The sequence below is a fragment of the Bufo bufo genome, chromosome 1 (genome assembly GCF_905171765.1).
Source record: "Bufo bufo chromosome 1, aBufBuf1.1, whole genome shotgun sequence".
NCBI classification, from domain to species: domain Eukaryota; kingdom Metazoa; phylum Chordata; class Amphibia; order Anura; family Bufonidae; genus Bufo; species Bufo bufo.
The window spans coordinates 258478626-258499232 of record NC_053389.1 but is presented as its reverse complement, the minus strand read 5'-3'; the positions used below and the strand labels follow the sequence as shown (position 1 = coordinate 258499232).

The following is a 20607-nucleotide window of genomic DNA, read 5'->3' as shown; positions in this document are numbered from 1 at the left end:
AGCACTAAACCTGTAGCCTATCAGAGGCAGGGCCAAGGGAGACGCCTCTCCCCTGCTCCTCCGCACCGTTCATCTGTATCGCTGTCCCGAGGATGGTGATACAGATGAATTTGGAGATCAGCGCTTCCACAATGGAAGTGCTCATCTCCACTCCTGCTGCCTCAGGACAGAAAGGGCCCCCCTCCGGCGCTGGGCCCTGCTGACGGCGCCCCCTCTCTTCTGTCCTGAGGGATATAGTGTATAGTGGTATTATTTGGCAACTATATGGTTGTATTATTTGGTCATCACATGGTCGTATTATTTGACCATTGTACAGTGATATTATATGGCTACTATATGACAGTATTACTTGGCCACTGTATGGGGTTCTTATTTGGCTGCTTTATTATGGTATTATTTCAACAGTTTCTAGCTGTGTCTATGATAATGTCTGAAGTAGAGGTAAATAATTTGGTAATCGTCTGTGTTTATACCAAAAATCTATTTTGCACCTAGAAACAAACTGGTGGCTTCTGTGTTTTGATCGGTCTTGCCCTGCCTTACCAGTTGGAAAAAGTCTTTCATAAGCTTTTTGGAAAGCGACATCAGGGTGCCAAAAGTTCTAGACCATATGGCACTTACATAGATGCTCCAGGTGTCTATTTTGCATTGATTTTGCTTTGTGTGTCTTTCTGATCTGTTCCCCTCCCCAGACCCTCCTGAGTTCTTGCAGGGAAGAGGATTTCGGAGAGGAGGGCAGCCCTCTCTCCTGCTGCTTTCTGAATGTCCCTGCCTCCCCTTGTAGACTTTTTTTTCCTTCTGCTCCTCCTACACTCCCTTAGCCGAGTTCAGTCTGATTCCAATTCCAGGTCTCATTGCCTGTATTTCAGAATGAGTCTTCCAGAAATGATGCTGCTACTGAGTCTTCTCCCTTTTCTGCTTAACAGAGGTAAGTTCAAAGGGGGTCTGGGGTAAGGGGATGGAAGGATCCTGCAGTTGCCCCTGGAGACCTCTGCATTGGGCATTTATTGGTTGTGGAATTGGGACAAATCCTTATATACTCTTTGGAGTTAAGAAGTCTTCATTGTCTGGCTGCAGTCTTGGGAGAAATCCTCAATTTTCCTTCTACTCAGTATTTTCTTCTAAGAGATTCAAGTTGGTTATGGGTTAATGTTATGTTGTGCAGATTTCTGGAAACTGATGATATTTGTTAAAGAACCTTTCCCAAGAGCTGACAATCTAAGTAATATCAGGTGCCGTCTAGCCATGTGAACTGGGACTCTCACCAAGTCTTGTGCCGTTAAATATCCCAGAATCCTCTAAGACTTGCTATTTGGTGAGATACATTGAGAGTCATATTTGTCCTCAAGAGCTCGCAATCTGAATTGCATATTAAATACTCCACTGGATTCCAAGTCACTGGGTATGCAGCGTTCTTAAGCACAATTCTATCTGGTTTACGATGCTGTTTTCATGAAGATGTGATCTTATTTGATGCTTAGGTATTTCACGTGCCTCCAAAACCTTACTATTAATTGTACAGATGTAGGATGGGCTGATAGTCATTTGGTTAAACTCATGGCTTTATCACAATGTTTTGTCTGTTGTTTTACAGAGGACCTCAGGTAAATCTATCACAACTAATGCAACTCTAAGAAGTCAACAAATTAGGGTCTGCTACATCCATATGATGCTTCTTTTAACTGTGATCCATTGCTGAGCTCAGATGTCTCTTATGTTCTGAGCTGCTGGATATAGCTGCATACTCTGGCCCCATCTGTTCTACTTATACCCAGCGTCAATGTAGCTTTTCTGTGATGAACCTCTTTGTTCTATGTTATGCCCCATGGTGTAGTGCTTATGCATCCAGATGTAGCAGAACTTTAGTTTAACAGTTTGTGCAGTCCTATGTAAAACCAAAGTTTCCCCATATGCTTGTATGGCTTTTATCCCAAACATGTTTAGGGTATGTTCACATGACAAAATACATGTTGGAAAAATCTGCGTATTTGCTGCAAAATCTGTGGCAGAAATCTGATGCTGCGTTTCTTTTGAGGTTCTACAGTTTGAATGCTGGAGATCCACACTTTGATTTAGCTCCATGCGGACACTTTGATTTAGCTCCATGCCCCAATAGAAACTGCTCCAAGAAGAGACATGTCCCTTCTTCATGCAGTTTGGAAATCTGCACTAAATAATCCGCAGCCACATGAAAGGCAATGCAGATACTCATTGAAAACAATGGGGAAAAGATTTCACGTGGTTTTAGCATGGAATCTGAAAATCCGCCATGTGAACAAGCTCTTTGCGTACATGGCTGCAGATTTCATATTTTGACACAAAATAGGGGATTGGACAGCAATAGGTAGAGGGACTAGTGCCAATGAGTTCTGTGCACTGTGTTGCAGAATATGTTGACACTGTAGTAAATCATCATCTTCAGTGGTAGACCACTGAGGACAGTGATATGTTGCAGAGGTGACGTACCAGTATACAGCATGTGACCATTGCAACCAATGTCCCAGTGGTCCACCACTGAGTACAGTAATTGGCTGCAGTGGTGATGTGTAAATAAGATCCAGCAGGAGAGCAGACTAGACCAGACTAGCACTGCAGAAGACGGCACTTGAAAAAGGGTTGGGTATAAAATCATCTTAATTTTAGGCTATTGGAGGGTTTGTCCGAAATATCTAATTATCTCAGACACCTCTTTTAGGGTATCACCCTCCATTTAGCTAAGCATATGTATGCATACTATACTAATGAATAGTCTCAGGGTTACTAATGGTGTCCCAGGCTTTTAGATATTTTCTGTGATTTCACATTGAAGATCTGGGACCCTTGATTTTGCGCTAAGGAACAAAGCTTTAGAGTTAGCAGGCCCTGGTAACTGAAGGGGCCCAGTAGTCCCTCTGCTACATAAAATACACCGGTATTATAAAAGGCATGATAGGTAGTTTTTCATTTTGCTTTGGGGCCCAAGAGCTACAAGTTTGCCCTGAATTATTGGGTTCTGGCACATGGCTAGACTCCTTTGAACGACCAATGACTTTGTAATGGCTGGACATGGAAATGCACTGACTCCAACAGATCAATAGGTATGCATCATAGTCCGAACTGCCTAGCCATCAGGGCTCTTTTAATTACTAGGGTCCTAAATTACAGACATCCCCCAAATCCACCATTGCACTTGTCTGATAAACTTCCGCAGAAACGCAGGGAATTTAGCCTTTCAACCAATACCTATATTAGTAATGATGATCCTTTTAGATCAATGGCACACTTCTCCCAACTGAACCTCAAGATCCTGGGAGTGAATGGCCCAACCTCATAAGAAAGCAGAAATCTCTACTTAATTTATACAATAACATAACATTTTAGCATCTGATACTTATATGAGAAGACAGTGGTGATTCAGTAAATGACACAGGTATAGAACTTTACCTTCATGTCTGTTTTCTCTCAAAAAACTGTTTAAGTGAAGCTCTGTGGAACGATTCATTTGTATCCTTTCTTCCATGTAGATATCCTTCACATTACATTGTTTTAAACTCAATCAGTGACCCTCAAATGAATCCTCAAGGTATCCATGCTGAAGATAAAAACTGTTCTGAGGACAACTAGATGTCTCACCAACCATTGGTATCTTGACGATATATGACTGTATCTGGTCTGTCTGCCTATAAGTGGTCAGCGTAATCAAATTGATGAAAGTTATTAAACAAATCTCAGGATACAAGACCAGGTTACCCACACAAATTGGTTTATACCAGGTATATACCAAATGGGGACAACTTCTTTGATTGCACGCAATCATGTGTAAACATTGGCAGACCGTAAAGTGATTCTGTCATGTTTGATTTTATTTGGCTTGTCCAGGAATTTCTGGCCTTCCTAAAAAAATCATACATACTTTTAAGATGTCTTTTGTCTACATACTACCTTCATGCTAGCCATACACATTAGACTTTAAGTAGAACCTGCTAATTTCATCAGGATTGGCTGACTATCAAATGTGTTGGATATAAGCATATGGTATGCCGGATTTCAACATTTCTGATTCTTTACCCCCTGTCAGAGGTAATCTTCTTTCTCTGTCCCTTTGAAGAAACATGTTGGAGTCGGGAGCAATAGCTGTTGGTCAACTTTTAGATAATTCTAGAGAACTTCAGGCTGGGGTCATGTCAAAAGCTGTTAATAGATCTGGTGAAGAACCACCACTGGACTCACTGTAATTTAGGAAGCAAAGGTGGCTTGTACCCTCCCCAGTGCCCCACCAGATATACTTGACCCTTCCCATTTGGTTCTTGTCAAACCAAATTTAGATATTTGGGTGGTCAACTATTAAAGGGCAGAACTTCCAGCATGTCATAAAATCTGTATTTTAATTATTGAAAGTGATCCACCCCCACGTATGGCACAATTAGATCAGACTGAAAACTTAGACATCTATAAATGCCTTGAGAGAATAATGTATTGTATTTCTTTTTCTGACCAAAAAAGGAGTAACTGACCACCAGCTCTGGGAAATTAAACTGGACACCCTATATTGCATCCATTCAGAGGTTGACTAAAGTGGACCCAGAACCTGAACTACAGTTGTTCAAACAACAATTTTGGCCACCAGCCTGGCTACCCTTCATAAACAAAAGACCGCTAATAAAATAAACAACAGGTCCTCAAAGATAGTTAAAAACAAGACTATTTGCTTAACCAGGAAAATAAAATTCCTGGAATTACCCACAATTCTGTGCACATTTTGGAGCCGCCAATATGTAATCTCTGTAGGCCTCTACTATAATCTGGCCAACTATGTGTTCAGTACTTCAAAATCAGCCCTTCTGGTAGTATAGCTAAGATATAATTAAGATTCATCTTAAGTATTTTTCTTCTCCTTAGTAATATTCTTCCATCCACCTTCCCATTTAATTACAATTAGTCACTGGATATTTAAAGGAACCTGTGGTGAAGGCCTCCTGCTGACTACTGTTTAAAGAGCCAGGGCCATTAATGTCAAACAGGGTGTTTGTCTAAAGGGGGGATTAAAGACAGGTTTAAGTATCTGTTTACATCCTGTTCTCAGATCAAAGACTCTTTAAAGATCATAAAAAGTGAGGAATACACAGCTCAGTGGGTCACATTTCTAGTGTCCCTCTGGCACCAAAGACTTCATCAAAAAGTTACAATGAAATTTGACTTATCTTCAAAGAAAGTCAAATTTAGGGAGGCTCAAGACCTTCAAAATCATCCACTCAGTTAACATCTACTCAGGAACACTGTTTCTCTAGGCACATAAGAAGCATCAGGGCTAATTATGTTATCTTACTATTTCATTTTTATATTACAATACCTTGAAGAATTGTAACAGCAGAGGGCTTGTTTGAAGGGCATCTGTCAGCATATTTGTACCTATGAAACTGGCTGACCTGTTGCATATGGGCTTGGCAACTGAATACACCTGTGCTGGTCCAATATTCATATGCGCAAGCATTGCTGGGAAAAATGATATTTTAATATATGCAAATGAGCCTCTAGAAGAAACGGGGGTGTTACCATTACGCCTAGAGGCTCAGCTCTCTCTGCAACTGCTGTGCCCTCTCCACTTTGATTGACTTTAGGAAAAGTCAGGCCCAGGTATGATCATGTTTACACTGCATGGCTCTGTCAATCAAAGTGCAGAGTGTGAGGCAGTTTCAGAGAGATCAGAGCCTCTAGGAGTAAAGGCAATGCCCCCATTGCTCCGAGGCTCATTTACATATATTAAAACTTCATTTTTCTCAGCAATGTGGGCACATATGAATATGGGACCGGCACTGATGTCTTCAGCTGCCAAGTACACATGTAACAGGTCAGCTAGTGTCATAGTTACAAATCTGCTGACAGATGCCCTTTAATAATGCCGTAATCTGGGAGCCTTCGCTACTGCTATGGGAAAGGGATAGATCCTAGAAAGTTATAGCTAAGATTTTCCCATTTGTAATATCTTCTAAGATGTTTTTCATTTGCTTCAGTGAACTTGGACATACATGTATGTTGGTGCAGTAAAGAAAATGAATGACATCTGTCCAGTAAGGTAATATTTCCATGTAACTAGGCTATTAAATCACCTCCTGTAAATGAGATAAATAGATATTAGATAGATAGATAGATAGATAGATAGATATTCGATAGTTAGATAGATAAGAGATGCATAGATAAATAGTGTAGGAAGGCGCAAGGGGCCGTTATTGATGGAAGGTATGTGTCACCGAGATTCCTGGCCTCAGTGAGGTAAGAGACGGTAGTTTTAAGTGTCAGCGGCAGCTAGTGCTGACCGACACTGTTTTGTTGTTAGTATGGCTGTAAAGCCGATCCGGGACGGCTCTTACTGGGAGTAGCCAAAGTGCTGGGTGGGTGGCTTCTCCCCTCGCTCCAGGCCGGGTCTTTTTTGGCCTATATAAAACCCAGCCAGCAATCTCAGCTGGGTGTGGTTTATTCTCCATCTGACAGAGAAGCTGGGGAGTCTCTGTGTTTTGGGACCTGTGAAGTTGTGCCATGCTAAAGGGCTGAGAGTCGCATGCCGGGAAACAGGCCCCTAAAGCCTGCTGAGGACTGCGGGTGGAAAACTACTAACCAGGTGAAGATTCTGTTCTATGGACATTGCATGGGGAGAACAAACACTAAGACTGTGAACGGTCATTTTGTTTTTCCTTATGTGTGAATAAACACCTAACTGTTTAAGTTAAAGACTTTGTGATTGCCTCTATACTGCGTCCGCTATCCTGTCTACCAGAACAATAGATAGATAGATATTGAGTAAGTTACATAGATAGAAATCGATGATAGACAGACAGACAGAGAGCTAATAAGAATGCCTTTACTTTTAGTGCCATGATTTCTAAAATGTGAAGTTTGCAGAAGAGTGAAATGGGGCCTGTGAGCAGATCATCTGAAACATTCAGTCTCAGTAAAGTAATGGAAAATCTAAGTAGAGAGATGTTGTTAGCAGCTGGCTGAGTTCAGTGACAACAGGTTTAGGAGCAGTATAAAGCTGTTTTTAGCGTTTACACCCTACTTGTGAATAACACTCAAATCCAGAGATAGAGCTGATCGGCCCTAGTGCAACATTTTGGCACATCACCTGTCACCAAGACACAGAGCCCCAAAACAATACCAGCGGGTCAGCATGTGTGGGGCCACTACAATGGTCAATGGTCATACAAAATGGTCACCTAATAGTGTACTCCCATAATGGTGCCTGTCATTGCCCACTTACAATCCTAATAAGACACAGTGCACTTGTAGTTGTGTTCCTAGAAAACCTGTTTAAGTTGTGAAGGCCATACATACCTGCGAGGAGGTGTATGGCCTAAGACAGGCATCCTCAAACTGCGGCCCTCCAGCTGTTGTAAAACTACAACTCCCACAACGCCCTGCTGTAGGCTGATACCTGTAGGCTGTTTGGGCATTCTGGGAGTCCCAGCATGCCCGAACAGCCTACAGGTATCAGCCTACAGCAGGGCATTGTGGGAGTTGTAGTTTTACAACAGCTGGAGGGCCGCAGTTTGAGGATGCCTGGCCTAAGACATGGACTAGAGCTGTCCATACATATTAAATAGCAGTCATCCAATGTGTATGACTCTACCCATAGGCAGATATTGGGGAGAGTGAAGGGTCAGGCATGTTGCATGTTCCACATACCCAATTCTTTTGTTTTCAGGGTGATAAGCCACCACCAGAGGATTCAGGTCATAGCTTACAATTGAACGAGCATTCAGCTGACCCCTATTTAATGTGTATGGCCAGCCTTACAGAAGAAGGTGAGCACTCAGCAGAAAAGGATTCTCTAGATACTTAGTTCAAAATCGTATTTCTCACAGTACTATCAAGAGCATACTTGCCATAGTGGCAGTTGCTATAGGGTCATTAAAGAAAGTGTGGCAAGTCCTTGTGGGTCCTATCCCTTTTGCTTGATGGTGAGAACCCATGCAGGAATCCCCTCTCTAAAGGAACTGCATTGTTAGCGAACAACAGGGGTGAGGAACTGGTCGAGGGTCATGACAAGAGCATGGAGACAAAAACAAACATCAGTCTCTCCTGTCCAGTTTGGATCTTTGCTTTGGTGTCCCCTCACTGCAGGGCTAGATTCACTTCAGTGGGAGCAGAGCTGCAGTAACCAGCTCCACTACACAATGGACCACGCTGTGCAATTCCAAACTACCGCAAAACAGCTGATCAATAGGTATGTGGGATGTTGGACCCCCGTCAATCAGATATTGATGGCCTTTCCTGAGAAGAGGCTGTCAATATAAAATCTCTAATTTCCGGTTACATAATAAATAACTTTCCTTTCAGCAATTGTTTTATGCTTGAATTGATTCCGGTAGCAAAACAGAGCAAGCAGTGCTTATCTGCAGAATCAGATTAAAATAATATTATGGACAGACTCAACTATTTCTGGTTTGGTTTTAGAAAGTATTTTCCATTGCTGTCCACCCAAAGATGGGTGTAACTCTTTAGAACATCTTAAAAAATTCTGAATGCCTACTTTCAAAATGTGATGCAAAACTACAAATCCCATTGTGCCCTGAAACCCTTCAACTGTATCTACAAAGATTTATATGACAATAGGAGTATTAGTAATATCAGCCCAAGCAAGGTTCCTTACTGGCCATCAATGTGTCATCGGGGGGCAGAGGCGTACATAGGAATCACGGGGCCCTATAGAAAGAATCTAAATTGGGCCCCCATGCCCCATTTATAGTCCCTCCCACTACCCATTCCTGGCCAGTATATACAGCAGTGTACTGATATGTGAGGTATGAGGTATGAATTACAGCTCGTACCTCACATATTAGTACACTGCTGTATATAATATAAAACATATGAGTAAAAATAGGGAATAGGGTGAAATGAAGAGAAAGGAGGAGGACATCCTCTTACCACTTCATTCTAGTCTCAGTGGAGAGATCATCATGCAGTTATTCTCTATGCTGTTGGGGGTTGAAGGACCTGTGATAAGGCTCTGTGCAGTTCCTTTACTAGATGTACAGGACCTGTGATGACATCATCACAGGTCCTTTAGCTTTCTCCACTGATGAAAGGGATACTATACTGGAGCTGGACAGTAATACGTGTAATTAGGGGGCGAGGCCTTTGGCTCCAGGCCCCTTTTTCCCATGGGCCCCATAGAAGCTGCTTGGTCTGCCTCTATTGGAGGTACGTCACAGTCGGAGGGTCCGCCACCCAGTACCCCCAAAGATCTTTAAGAAGAAGGAACATTGGCCCCTTCACTGCAGTATCTGATCCAGCACTGCTCTTGTCCATGGGCTGTGCCTGTCAGTGCATCTCAAGTCAGCACTTATCCCTATTTACATGAATGGGGTCCAGCTCCAGTACCAAGAAGTCACATGGAGCTCCAGATAGCCCTGCTGACTCTTTCTTCTCTAATAGACTTTGGGGGCAATTTATCAAGCTCCATACACCAGCTTACTGTTGTAAAATAAAGTGAGAATTTTTATTATGACAGGCGTTTTTGCACAAGTATTTGTGGCGTTTTCTTTTTTTGATTCCAGCTTTTCAAAAAAGTGTTAGGGACTTAGTGCAAAGGGATTGGGGCCACAGCTGAACACAACTGCCATAAATAATAGATGAAAACATGGCTGCCGTAGATTTCAGTTGAACAGCACAACGAAGCACCAAATTTATTAACAGGCCTGTGTCTCTTAATTAATTTTTCATCTAACTCCTGCGGACTTCTGATTGAAGGGGTTGTTTCATCTCAGACAGTGATTGCATATTGCTAGAATATGCCATTAAGGGGGCATGGCTAGCCAAGCATGTGAGCGGCTGTGTGTCGGCTGAGCTCCTGCACTACCCCGGCCAATTATCCTGCAAATATTAGCCTAATCCTGCTGCTTGCACGTTTTTCCGGCGGTGGACTCACTGGGGATCGCTTGGGAATACAACAATAGCAAAATTTTGCTGCCATGACCAGGAAAAGAGAAGGGAAAGGCACCGACAAGGACCTGCAAGATGGCGCCGGCTCAGCCACACCTAAGCGCCAAGACCGCACAGCAGACCTACAGCAGGAAGCTGCAGCATGGCTGGGACAATATGCTCGTTCAGCGGCACCACTGAGCACAAGACGGCTCCGAGACAAGGGTGAGGCACTACCATCAGACAGGGGCTTGGACTCTGACAGTGAGGAGCTGGAAGAAGCTACAGTAAAAGAACGCAGCCCTAACAAATATGGCGTCCTACAGACGAGCGGTGCAGACACTGAGTCAGAGGCTCAGGAATCAGAATCTGAGGAGCTAACCCTCAAGGATGTCATGCAAGCCATTACTAAATGGGGCAAGTCACTGAAAGCGCTGACAATGCAAGTGGGAGCCATAAAAGAAGGTGTGTTTATAGTCAGGCAGGACTTTAGAAAGCTGGCAGAGTGCACAACCGCCCTGGGGGAGCGAGTGGGCGAAATGGAGGACGCTATACCTCCTCTCAAGAGGGACACTATGGAACAGGCTTACAGGCTAGATATACTGGCTGCCAAACAAGATGACTTGGAAAATCGTCTGAGACTAAATAATGTAAGATTGGTTGGAGTACCAGAAAAAGTGGAAGGTGGTAACCCTACAGAGTTTATTGAAGCCTGGTTAAAAGACCGGGCATAAACATTAACTCCGCTGTTTGCACTTAAACACGCTCACAGAGTGCCTACTCGCCCATTGCCACCGGGTGCACCCCCGAGACCGGTACTCATGAAAATACTCCATTACAGAGATCGTGATATCCTTCTCTGAAAGGCCAGGGATATACTGGATCTTTCAATTAACGGCCACAAGGTGTCACTCTTTCCTGATTTCTCCATAGAGGTACAGAAAAAAAGAGCCAGATTCCTTGATCTAAAGCGTCGCTTGAGAGAATATGGAGTCTCCTATTCTATGATGTACCCAGAAAAGCTGAGGGTAGTCGCCCTGGGATCTACCAGTTTTTTTGAAGACCCAAAAGAAGGATCGAGATGGCTGGACAGACATGACAGGCAACTGCGTGAGGAAAGACAGTGACCAGATTTAGAATTAGTCCTCAGGCTCCAGTGCAAGTAAACAAGTCAACAGATCATACTCCGTGAATGTGACCGACTGGATGTATGCATGTGCCAATGCTAGAATGTTTACTTTACATGTTATTTCTATAGAGAGTTTGTAACTGAGCGGAACATGAAGCTGTAACGTGCAGTGGGAATATTATATGGTTTAGCATCTGTAATCTCAATATAAATAATGACCGGGAGGAGAGTGGGTAGCTACGACACAACCGGCTCTAATCGTTTAGATAACACAGTTACTGTTGTGTGTTAATTTAGTTCCTGTTATTACTTGCAGGGCTGCCACCTCTCTCTTTTCCGGTGGACTGGCTGTCCGGATTACATGGCCTTGCTGACGGGTAGTTTTTTGATCCCGAAGACCTAAAGTTAGGTGTTTTTAATCAGGACCTGTCAGGGAGGCCAGCGCATTCAAGCATTCAAGTTTTAGTTGCTAATCGCCTAATTTAGGCATGGTTCAGGGATTATTTAGGGTTAATAACACAGGATCTGCAGATAGGGGGAAAATTTCCTTGTGGTGCTTGTACATGTTATATACGACATTGAAAAGTTATGGGCTAGGGCTACTCTTTACTGGGTGGGGAGGTATGGCAACGGATATGACACCCCGGGATAGATATGGCTAAACCAGTGAGTTTATTAAGTTGGAATGTCAGAGGGATAAAAGAGGCCACTAAAAGAAAGGCCATTATGGAAAGTTTGAAACTCTACCAGCCCCTGATATGCTGCTTACAGGAGACTCATCTAATGCCGGACCAGACTCATTTACTTAGACCTCAGTGGGCGGGTCAATGCTTCCATGCCACTTATTCCACTTATGCGAGGGGAGTGAGCATACTCATTCATAAGAATATAATCTTCAAATGTATATCTAACAAGTTTGATGAAGAAGGGTGCTATGTTTATTTATATGGCACGATCTTCAATATTCCATGTGTCATAACTGGGATTTATATACCCCCGCCATATTCACCGCTAGTTATTAAGAGAGTGCTTTCATTCCTCGTGGACTTACCTACTGTCCCAATGTTAATATTAGGAGATTTTAATAATGTGATCTGCCCGGTACTGGATAGAATGGGGGCATCTACCCAATTAACTTCTGAGGGGATTACTCCATTTGGGAAGCTCTTAGCTGAGGCTTCCCTGTTAGATTTCTGGAGGTTGAAAAATCCATAAACCAAACAATACTCATGTTGTTTCAGTACATATGAATCGTTATCCAGAATAGACCTAGTTCTGGGTGATGCTGAAATGGGTCACCTTATTCAAGAAATACAATATCTATCCAGAAGACTTTCTGATCATCCTCTGGTACTAGCGTCGGTTAATTTCCTTCCTCCGACCGTGAACAGAGGCGAAATGTGGAAATTTTATCCGCACTGGCTCTCTGTTTTAGCTGATATGTTTGGAGTGGGAGAGAGGCTGAAGGAACTCTTCACATATAATTTACCTACTGCATCTCGTTTGGTGGTGTGGGATACCATGAATGCCTTCTTAAGAGGACTTATAACGGAAGTAAATAAAAAACAAACTGAAACTAGGGCGACCGTACAAAAACTGTTGTTGGGGGTGGAAAGGGCAGAGGCAAATTATGTAGAGCGACCCTCTATAGAACATGCAGCACACTGGAAAGAAGCACAACAAGCACTAAATGATCGCTTGCTTATTAACGCGACTAATAAATGCTTTTTTCAAAAGCAATCTGATTACGAGGAGGGGGAGAGAACAGGAAGATTACTGGCACAAATATCTAAGGCCCAACAACCATCGACATATATAGCTGCTCTCCGTAACTCTACTGGAGACTTGTGCACAACATCAGAACAGATATTAGAGGTCATGCACCTGTTCTACTCATCCTTATATGAATTCAAAAGCGGATGCTGATGACACAGAGACTACAGGGGTTCTAGACCAGTTACCACTCCCTACACTAACTGAGGAACAGAGACATTTCCTAGACGCCTCTATAACTGTAAAGGAAATGGAAGATGCTTTGGGTAATATGTCAAATAATAAGACCCCGGGTGGAGATGGGCTACCGGTTGAAATATACAGAACTTATGCCTCTACACTACTACCTCAATTATTAGAGGTCTATAAGGAAGCCCAGAGTCAAGGTAAATTGCCCATGTCTATGAATGAAGCAATTATAGTAGTTATTCCAAAATCGGGAAAAGATAGTCTTGCGGCAGAGTCCCATAGGCCTGTCTCCCTGCTTCAGGTAGATGTCAAAATCCTAGTAAAACTTTTGGCGAATAGGTTAAATTCGGTGATAACTTCGCTTATACATACTGACCAGGCAGGATTTATGCCTAACATGTCAACTACATTGAATATAAGGAGATTATTCCTGAATATTCAGGTGAGTCAGGTCCATGCCTTGAATGCGGTGGTCACATCTCTTGATGCGGCCAAAGCATTCAACAGCATGGAATGGCGATACCTATGGAAGGTTCTCAAGAAAATGGCGTTTGGACCAGAATTCATTAAGTGGGTATAACTACTATATAAATGCCCCACAGCTAGACTTAGAATAAATGGGATTCAAGGAAAAATCCCAGCAATCGTGTCTTCAATCAATAGGATATTTATTTCATCAAATCAGAAATGTCCACAATCCTGGACGCGTTTCGGCTAGCATGCCTTCATCAACAGATACAGGTATATAAAATGACCTAGTTTACATAGAGGAATATACTCCTCCCCTTATGACAACATCACCTATTCCCATTACCTGCACAGGTGATGGGAGGGGTGTGTGACTAACAAAGAAAATACGCCCATCAGTAAATCACTAGAAATGTGTCTGTGCCTCAGATTATGCTTCACAATCACATATATGCAAAAAAAAAAAAATTTCAAATCATGTATACATTTCCAGGTATATAAGATCCCTCACCGAATATTAGACGTCTGAAAAATAAAACATAAATATAATATTAGCTTATTAGATATGTATGATCTCATAATCCCTGTTAAGGCCTCTGGGATGTAAAGTATCCAACGTGTGGATCCAATACGCCTCTCTGCGCAATAACAGCTTCTTCAGATCACCTCCTCTCCTAGGTCTTTTGACCTGTTCCAAAACTTGGAACCTCAACTATGCTATCCCATGTTTGCACTGTTCAAAATGAAATGGAATAGGTAACAATAAATTTTTTGTACGAATGGTGGATTTATGTTTCCCAATGCGATCCCTAATCGCTTGTGTAGTCTCCCCAATATATAATAGGCCACAAGGACACTTTATCAAATATATCACATTAGTAGATTCACATGTGAAAATACCCTCTATAGAAAAAGGGCGCCCACTGTGGGGATGAAAAAATGTAGAACTTCTGATTATATGGGAACATTGGGAACAGTGCAAACATGGGAATGTGCCCTTGCGTTGCGTCGCTAATACCGACTGTTTTAAGATCCTCTTTGTACTTCCAATATCCGAATGTACCAATTTATCCCTATAACTAGAATTCCTCTTATTGCATATCAAGGGTGGATTTTTAAACTCCTCAATAATAGGATAAGCCTTCTGTAACAGAGGCCAGTGTTTCCGGATGATATTATCCAATTTCTGGTTATAGGGATGAAATTTGTGTACTAATGCTACCCTAGATTATGTATTTCTAGATGACTTACCAGATTCAATAAGTTTAATTTGTGTTTGACTCCGGATGGAACGGGGATAACCCCTTTGTTCAAATCGCTGAGTCATCTCATTCATCCTGACAAGTTGTATGTCAGGATCAGATACAATACGCTGTACACGCTGATACTGAGATTTAGGGATAGCACTTCTCAATGCCGGTGGATGAGAGCTTGTGAAATGGAGAATGCTGTTCCTATCCGTCTCCTTCCTAAACAGGTCTGTAGAAAGCCTGCCATGTTGATCCTTTATCACCATCGTGTCCAGAAAGCTAACTTTTTCATTATCCTGAACCAAGGTAAATTTTAAATTCTCATATGCATGGTTAAGGTGGTCAAGAGGAATTCTAGGATTAGGGATAAATTGGTACATTCGGATATTGGAAGTACAAAGAGGATCTTAAAACAGTCGGTATTAGCGACGCAACGCAAGGGCACATTCCCATGTTTGCACTGTTCCCAATGTTCCCATATAATTAGAGGTTCTACATTTTTTCATCCCCACAGTGGGCGCCCTTTTTCTATAGAGGGTTTTTTCACATGTGAATCTACTAATGTGATATATTTGATAAAGTGTCCTTGTGGCCTATTATATATTGGGGAGACTACACAAGCGATTAGGGATCGCATTGGGAAACATAAATCCACCATTCGTACAAAAAATTTATTGTTACCTATTCCATTTCATTTTGAACAGTGCAAACATGGGATAGCTCAGTTGAGGTTCCAAGTTTTGGAACAGGTCAAAAGACCTAGGAGAGGAGGTGATCTGAAGAAGCTGTTATTGCGCAGAGAGGCGTATTGGATCCACACGTTGGATACTTTACATCCCAGAGGCCTTAACAGGGATTATGAGATCATACATATCTAATAAGCTAATATTATATTTATGTTTTATTTTTCAGACGTCTAATATTCGGTGAGGGATCTTATATACCTGGAAATGTATACATGATTTGAAAAATTTTTCTTTTTGCATATATGTTATTGTGAAGCATAATCTGAGGCACAGACACATTTCTAGTGATTTACTGATGGGCGTATTTTCTTTGTTAGTCACACACCCCTCCCATCACCTGTGCAGGTAATGGGAATAGGTGATGTTGTCATAAGGGGAGGAGTATATTCCTCTATATAAACTAGGTCATTTTATATACCTGTATCTGTTGATGAAGGCATGCTAGCCGAAACGCATCCAGGATTGTGGACATTTCTGATTTGATGAAATAAATATCCTATTGATTGAAGACACGATTGCTGGGATTTTTCCTTGAATATATGTGGATTTGATTCCTATCCTGTGCAACGTGCAAACAGAGTGAGTGCCGACTTTTTTCTTAGAATAAATGGGAGGCTCTCCGAGTCCTTTAAATTACACAGGGGAACCAGGCAAGGGTGCCCTTTATCTCCCCTATTGTTTGCAATAACAATAGAACCCCTTGCAGAAGCCCTGAGGAGAGCAGAGACAGTGAAAGGTCTCTGTTATGGCCCATTAACGGAAAAAGTAGCACTATACGCTGATGACCTATTGCTGTTCTCTTCCAGAAGCTATGGCCATTATAAATGGGTTTGGTAAGCTGTCTGGCTTGACCATAAATTGGGTGAAGTCATTGCTGATGCTAATGGATAATAGTAAGAGGGATGCTTCTGCACATGTGGCAGATTTACAAATAGTTACTTCCTTTAAGTATATGGACATTCAGATATCGAATAACTGAATAATCAGGATTATGAGGAACTAAATATGATACCGCTGTTGCATAGATTTAGACAGAAGGTCCAGACTTGGACTCCTCTACCTCTTACTATAATCGGTCGTACTAACTTAAAATGGTTTTAATGCCTCAACTTTTATAAATGTTACATAATGCTCCAATCTGCATACCCCTCCGTTTTTTCTATACAGTGAATGCGATATTCAGGGATTTTATTTGGAAGAGGGGAGTTCCGCGTATAACATTTGCTACTTTATGTAGGCCCAAAACTCAAGGAGGACTGAATGTGCCAGAACCATGGATATATTAGTTAGCAGCCCAATTGCAGCATATCAGGGGCTGGGGAGACGAAGGTGGCCTTAGTACAGCTGGACGGATTGTAAAACAATTGATTAATGGTAAAAGCCTAATGTCCGCAATAGAGGATGGTACAATGGTTAAAGTAGGGAACCGATTTGGCTTGCTCCGCACTATACACAGGGTGTGGTGGAAGGCTAGAACTGTTGCAGGACTCACGGGTTATACCAAGTTCACTCCGATTTGGCCCAACCTTATGTTTAAGGAGTTGGATAAAGTAGCAAATGCCCAGATATGGGAAGCATATGGGCTTAACCGCATACATCAGTTATTTGATAATGGTACCCTTAAGGAATATACCAACTACAAAAAGAATTTACACTACCGAAAACCAAGTTTTACCCATATTTGCAACTCCGGCATGCCATACAGTCACAGGAACATTAGGGGAAGATAGTACCTGCCATTAAACATTCTATCATAGACCTTACTAGTTCACAAGGGGGCACTAGTGCAGTTATTTCTCTTCATTATACGAACCTAGTGGAGATGCAATTTAAAAAACACCCTTTACGGTTATACGATAAGTGGAAGAAGGATATAACTGATCTGACTGTAGAACAATGGGATAAAGTGTTAGAGGAGTTCACGGCAGTCGCAATAAGTGAGGCCCATAGAGTCTCCCAACTATATCTGCTCTATAGGGTATATAGAACCCCGGTTGTACTGAAAAAATGGGGTATAGGGAGGATGATGACTGTCCAAGATGTGGGACACCAAACGCTGATCTAATTAATCTTATGTGGAATTGCCCTAGACTAAGACGCTACTGGACCGAGGTTATAGACCTGCTACATACGAAAAACTGTATCATCGATCTTTATTGACAACACTGATCATAGGATTTCACTATGAACTTTCTTCGGTCTGCAGATCTGGGGGAGGGGGAAGGAGGGGAGTCTGTGTTACTTGTTTTTGCTCAAAAAATGACAAAATAAATAAAAATTATCTGATTTTAAAAAAAAAGAATATGCCATTAATATCATATGGGTTTAGGTCCCACCTGTGGGACCTTCTTCTATCTCCAGAACGGGGTCCCCAAAGTGAAGGAGACTGCACCGAGCAAGCGCGACCACTGTCCCGAGCACTGATTCAGCTTTTACCAGCAGTCCCATGGCAGTGAATGGAGAGGTTCCCATGTATGTGTGGTGTGCTCGCCATTCACTTCTATGGGACTTCCGAAAATAGCCAAACACTCTTGCTCGGCTATGTTTTGGAAGTGAATAGAAGTGAAAGGAGAGCACGCTGATCATGCGTGGTGCATAGAGTGGCCAGACATTTGGCTTTAGGCCGGACAGTCAGGTTTTCTGGTCCCCTGTACCCCTTTCAGAGCAAGGCCTGGACGGATGCTTGGGTGTCCTTTTTTGTGGCTCCACGCTCAGACAAGAGCACTGTGCTACAGACTGACTGACGCATTTTCACACCCCTGACATAGACTGACATCTATTCGACGTTGGTGGCATATCCTTGCGATATGCCATCAATGTCTGAGATTGGTCAACCTCTTTACTGGTGTAGGAATCTTCGGTCTTCAAAAATTTGCCTTTTTGTGTTTAAATCCTCAGCATTCTCCAGATCTTTGCTTGAAACTATCAGGACAAGAGAAATGTTTGTGCTGCTGATGTACTTGGCTCACAAAGGATTTTTCTAAAGTGGATACAGCTGCAGCAAACCCTCAGCTGTGTGAAGTATTATATTATTTCAGGTATTTACAAAAAAATGGGACTCCTGTTTTAATATTGTTAGTCACCTCCCTGCCATGTTTCCAGAAAGCAAAATAACTAGACACTTATGACTATCGCTGGCTGATTTGTCTCTTCACCACTCTATTAGTTCCTGTCCTGGCACAGCTGTGATATGATGTAAAACAGCTCTGGATGGAGGAGAAGCTGTACTTCAGCCAGACGTGAGATTATTATGCTAGATCTTTACATATGACTTCCAAGAGTTTGACATGATGAGGCGGTATGACTACAATGGATGACCTCAGCTCTCATTGTTTAGGTGACATCCAGAGTTCAGGATCTAATTGAGTGCACACTGTGTAGTACACACGATTCATAAATGTATGGTTAAAAAGATCATAATACCACCAATGTTAGATAGGTGCGGGTCCCACCTTTGGGACCTGCAACTATCTTCAGAATGGGCCCCCCAAAATAATGAAGAGCGCACCTCACATGTTTTCTCTCCATTCACTTCCATAGAAGTGCCAAAAATAGCAGAGCGAGCACGCTCAGCTATTTTCGGAACTCCCATAGAAGTGACTCGACGGTGGTCACGCTTGCACGGTGCGGTCTGCTTCAATTTCAGTCTCCTTTGGGACCCACATCTATCTGACACTGGTGGCACATTCTAGAAATATCCCACCAATGTCTAAAAAGGTTTACCTTTACTTTAAAAGTACTTTTGATGTGTCATAGTGACATATCAAAGGTTTTGAGGTTTTGATGAAGGTCCTAGCGCTGAGATCCCCACAATCGCTAGAATGTGGGGAGCAAGTGCTCCTAAAGAGCACTCTCTCTACGCTGTAGGAGGAGGGCTTGAGATTGGCGCATAGACTTTCTATTGAGCCTGTTTCCTGCAGCGAGAAGAGAGAACGTTCTGCATGAGCATATCTTTCTCCTCATTCTTGCGATTGGTGGAGTCTCAGCACTTGGATCCCCACCGATTAAAATCTTTGATATGCCACTATGACGTATCAAAAGTTTTTTTTGAAGTATAGGTACACTTTAAGGAGAATTAATAAAAATATAATGATGGCGGGCAGGCACTCTAATTATGGGGTCATGGAGATAGTTTATAAATGAGAATATTTTATTCAATAAAAATCTTAATCCAAACAATTCATAAAACACTTGAACAATCCTAAAAATGCCAATAAAAATAATGGCATAAAAAAAAATCTATAATAACAGCAATTTAATACGTAGATAGCAGCATATAGCAGATAGTCCAGATAGTTCACCATGAAAAAGCATACTAACATAAGGAACAACACTGTTGGAGCGCTCCAAAAAGAAGAAAAATTAAAGACTCATGTTAAACTGACCTTATCCCCAACTATTACAAGTGGAACACCGGCAGCTAAGTAAAGAGGCGAACCGAGTACCTGGTGGGCGAATCTGAATTGCACAGAGACGCTCCCAGGAATACGATGGACGCCGAACCAGAATAACAGCTGTGAGCGGAGTTTCTAAAGAGAACGGGACAAAGGTTAGTCTGCTCTCCGAAAGTGTTTGGGACGCCACACAAAGAGACAGACAGCCAAATCGTGAGTAAACAAACCTGTTTATATCCTATTACATGGAACGGATGAACTTCTTATATTGAAAGGATGCGACCATCTGTACTATAAAGAGCCAAGTCCGATTGATACTGTATTTGCAAATACCAAGTCTTCACCATTTCTAGCTATCGCCATCAACAACGTTGTTGCAACATTAATATTGCTAATATTGCTATTCTGCTGCTAATAACGTTGTTGCAACATCAATATTGCTACTCTGCTGCTAACATCAATACAGTGTCAGTTGATACTGAGACACTTGCATTGTCTTCTATAATGAACTATTGTTAAATCGGCCGATTACTGCTGTGTTTATGCTAATAGTGCTGAACTATCTGGACTATCTGCTATATGCTGCTATCTACGTATTAAATTGCTGCTATTATAGATTTTTTTATGCCATTATTTTTATTGTCATTTTTAGGATTGTTCAAGTGTTTTATGAATTGTTTCGATTAAGATTTTTATTGAATAAAATATTCTCATTTATAAACTATCTCCATGACCCCATAATTAGAGTGCCTGCCCGCCAT

General features: G+C 42.0%; 1 protein-coding gene across 2 annotated transcripts in view; it reads left to right on the top strand.

Annotated features, from left to right (window-relative positions):
• Nucleotides 1-810: 810 nt before the first annotated feature.
• The window catches only part of FBLN1 (fibulin 1), an 87917-nt gene continuing 68120 nt past the window's right edge, over nt 811-20607 (top strand). For both annotated transcript variants that reach the window (XM_040439134.1, XM_040439135.1), the window contains exon 1: nt 811-928. In XM_040439134.1, coding sequence (XP_040295068.1) covers nt 871-928 — 58 coding nt within the window. In that variant the 5' untranslated portion in view covers nt 811-870. The remainder of the gene's footprint in view (nt 929-20607) is intronic.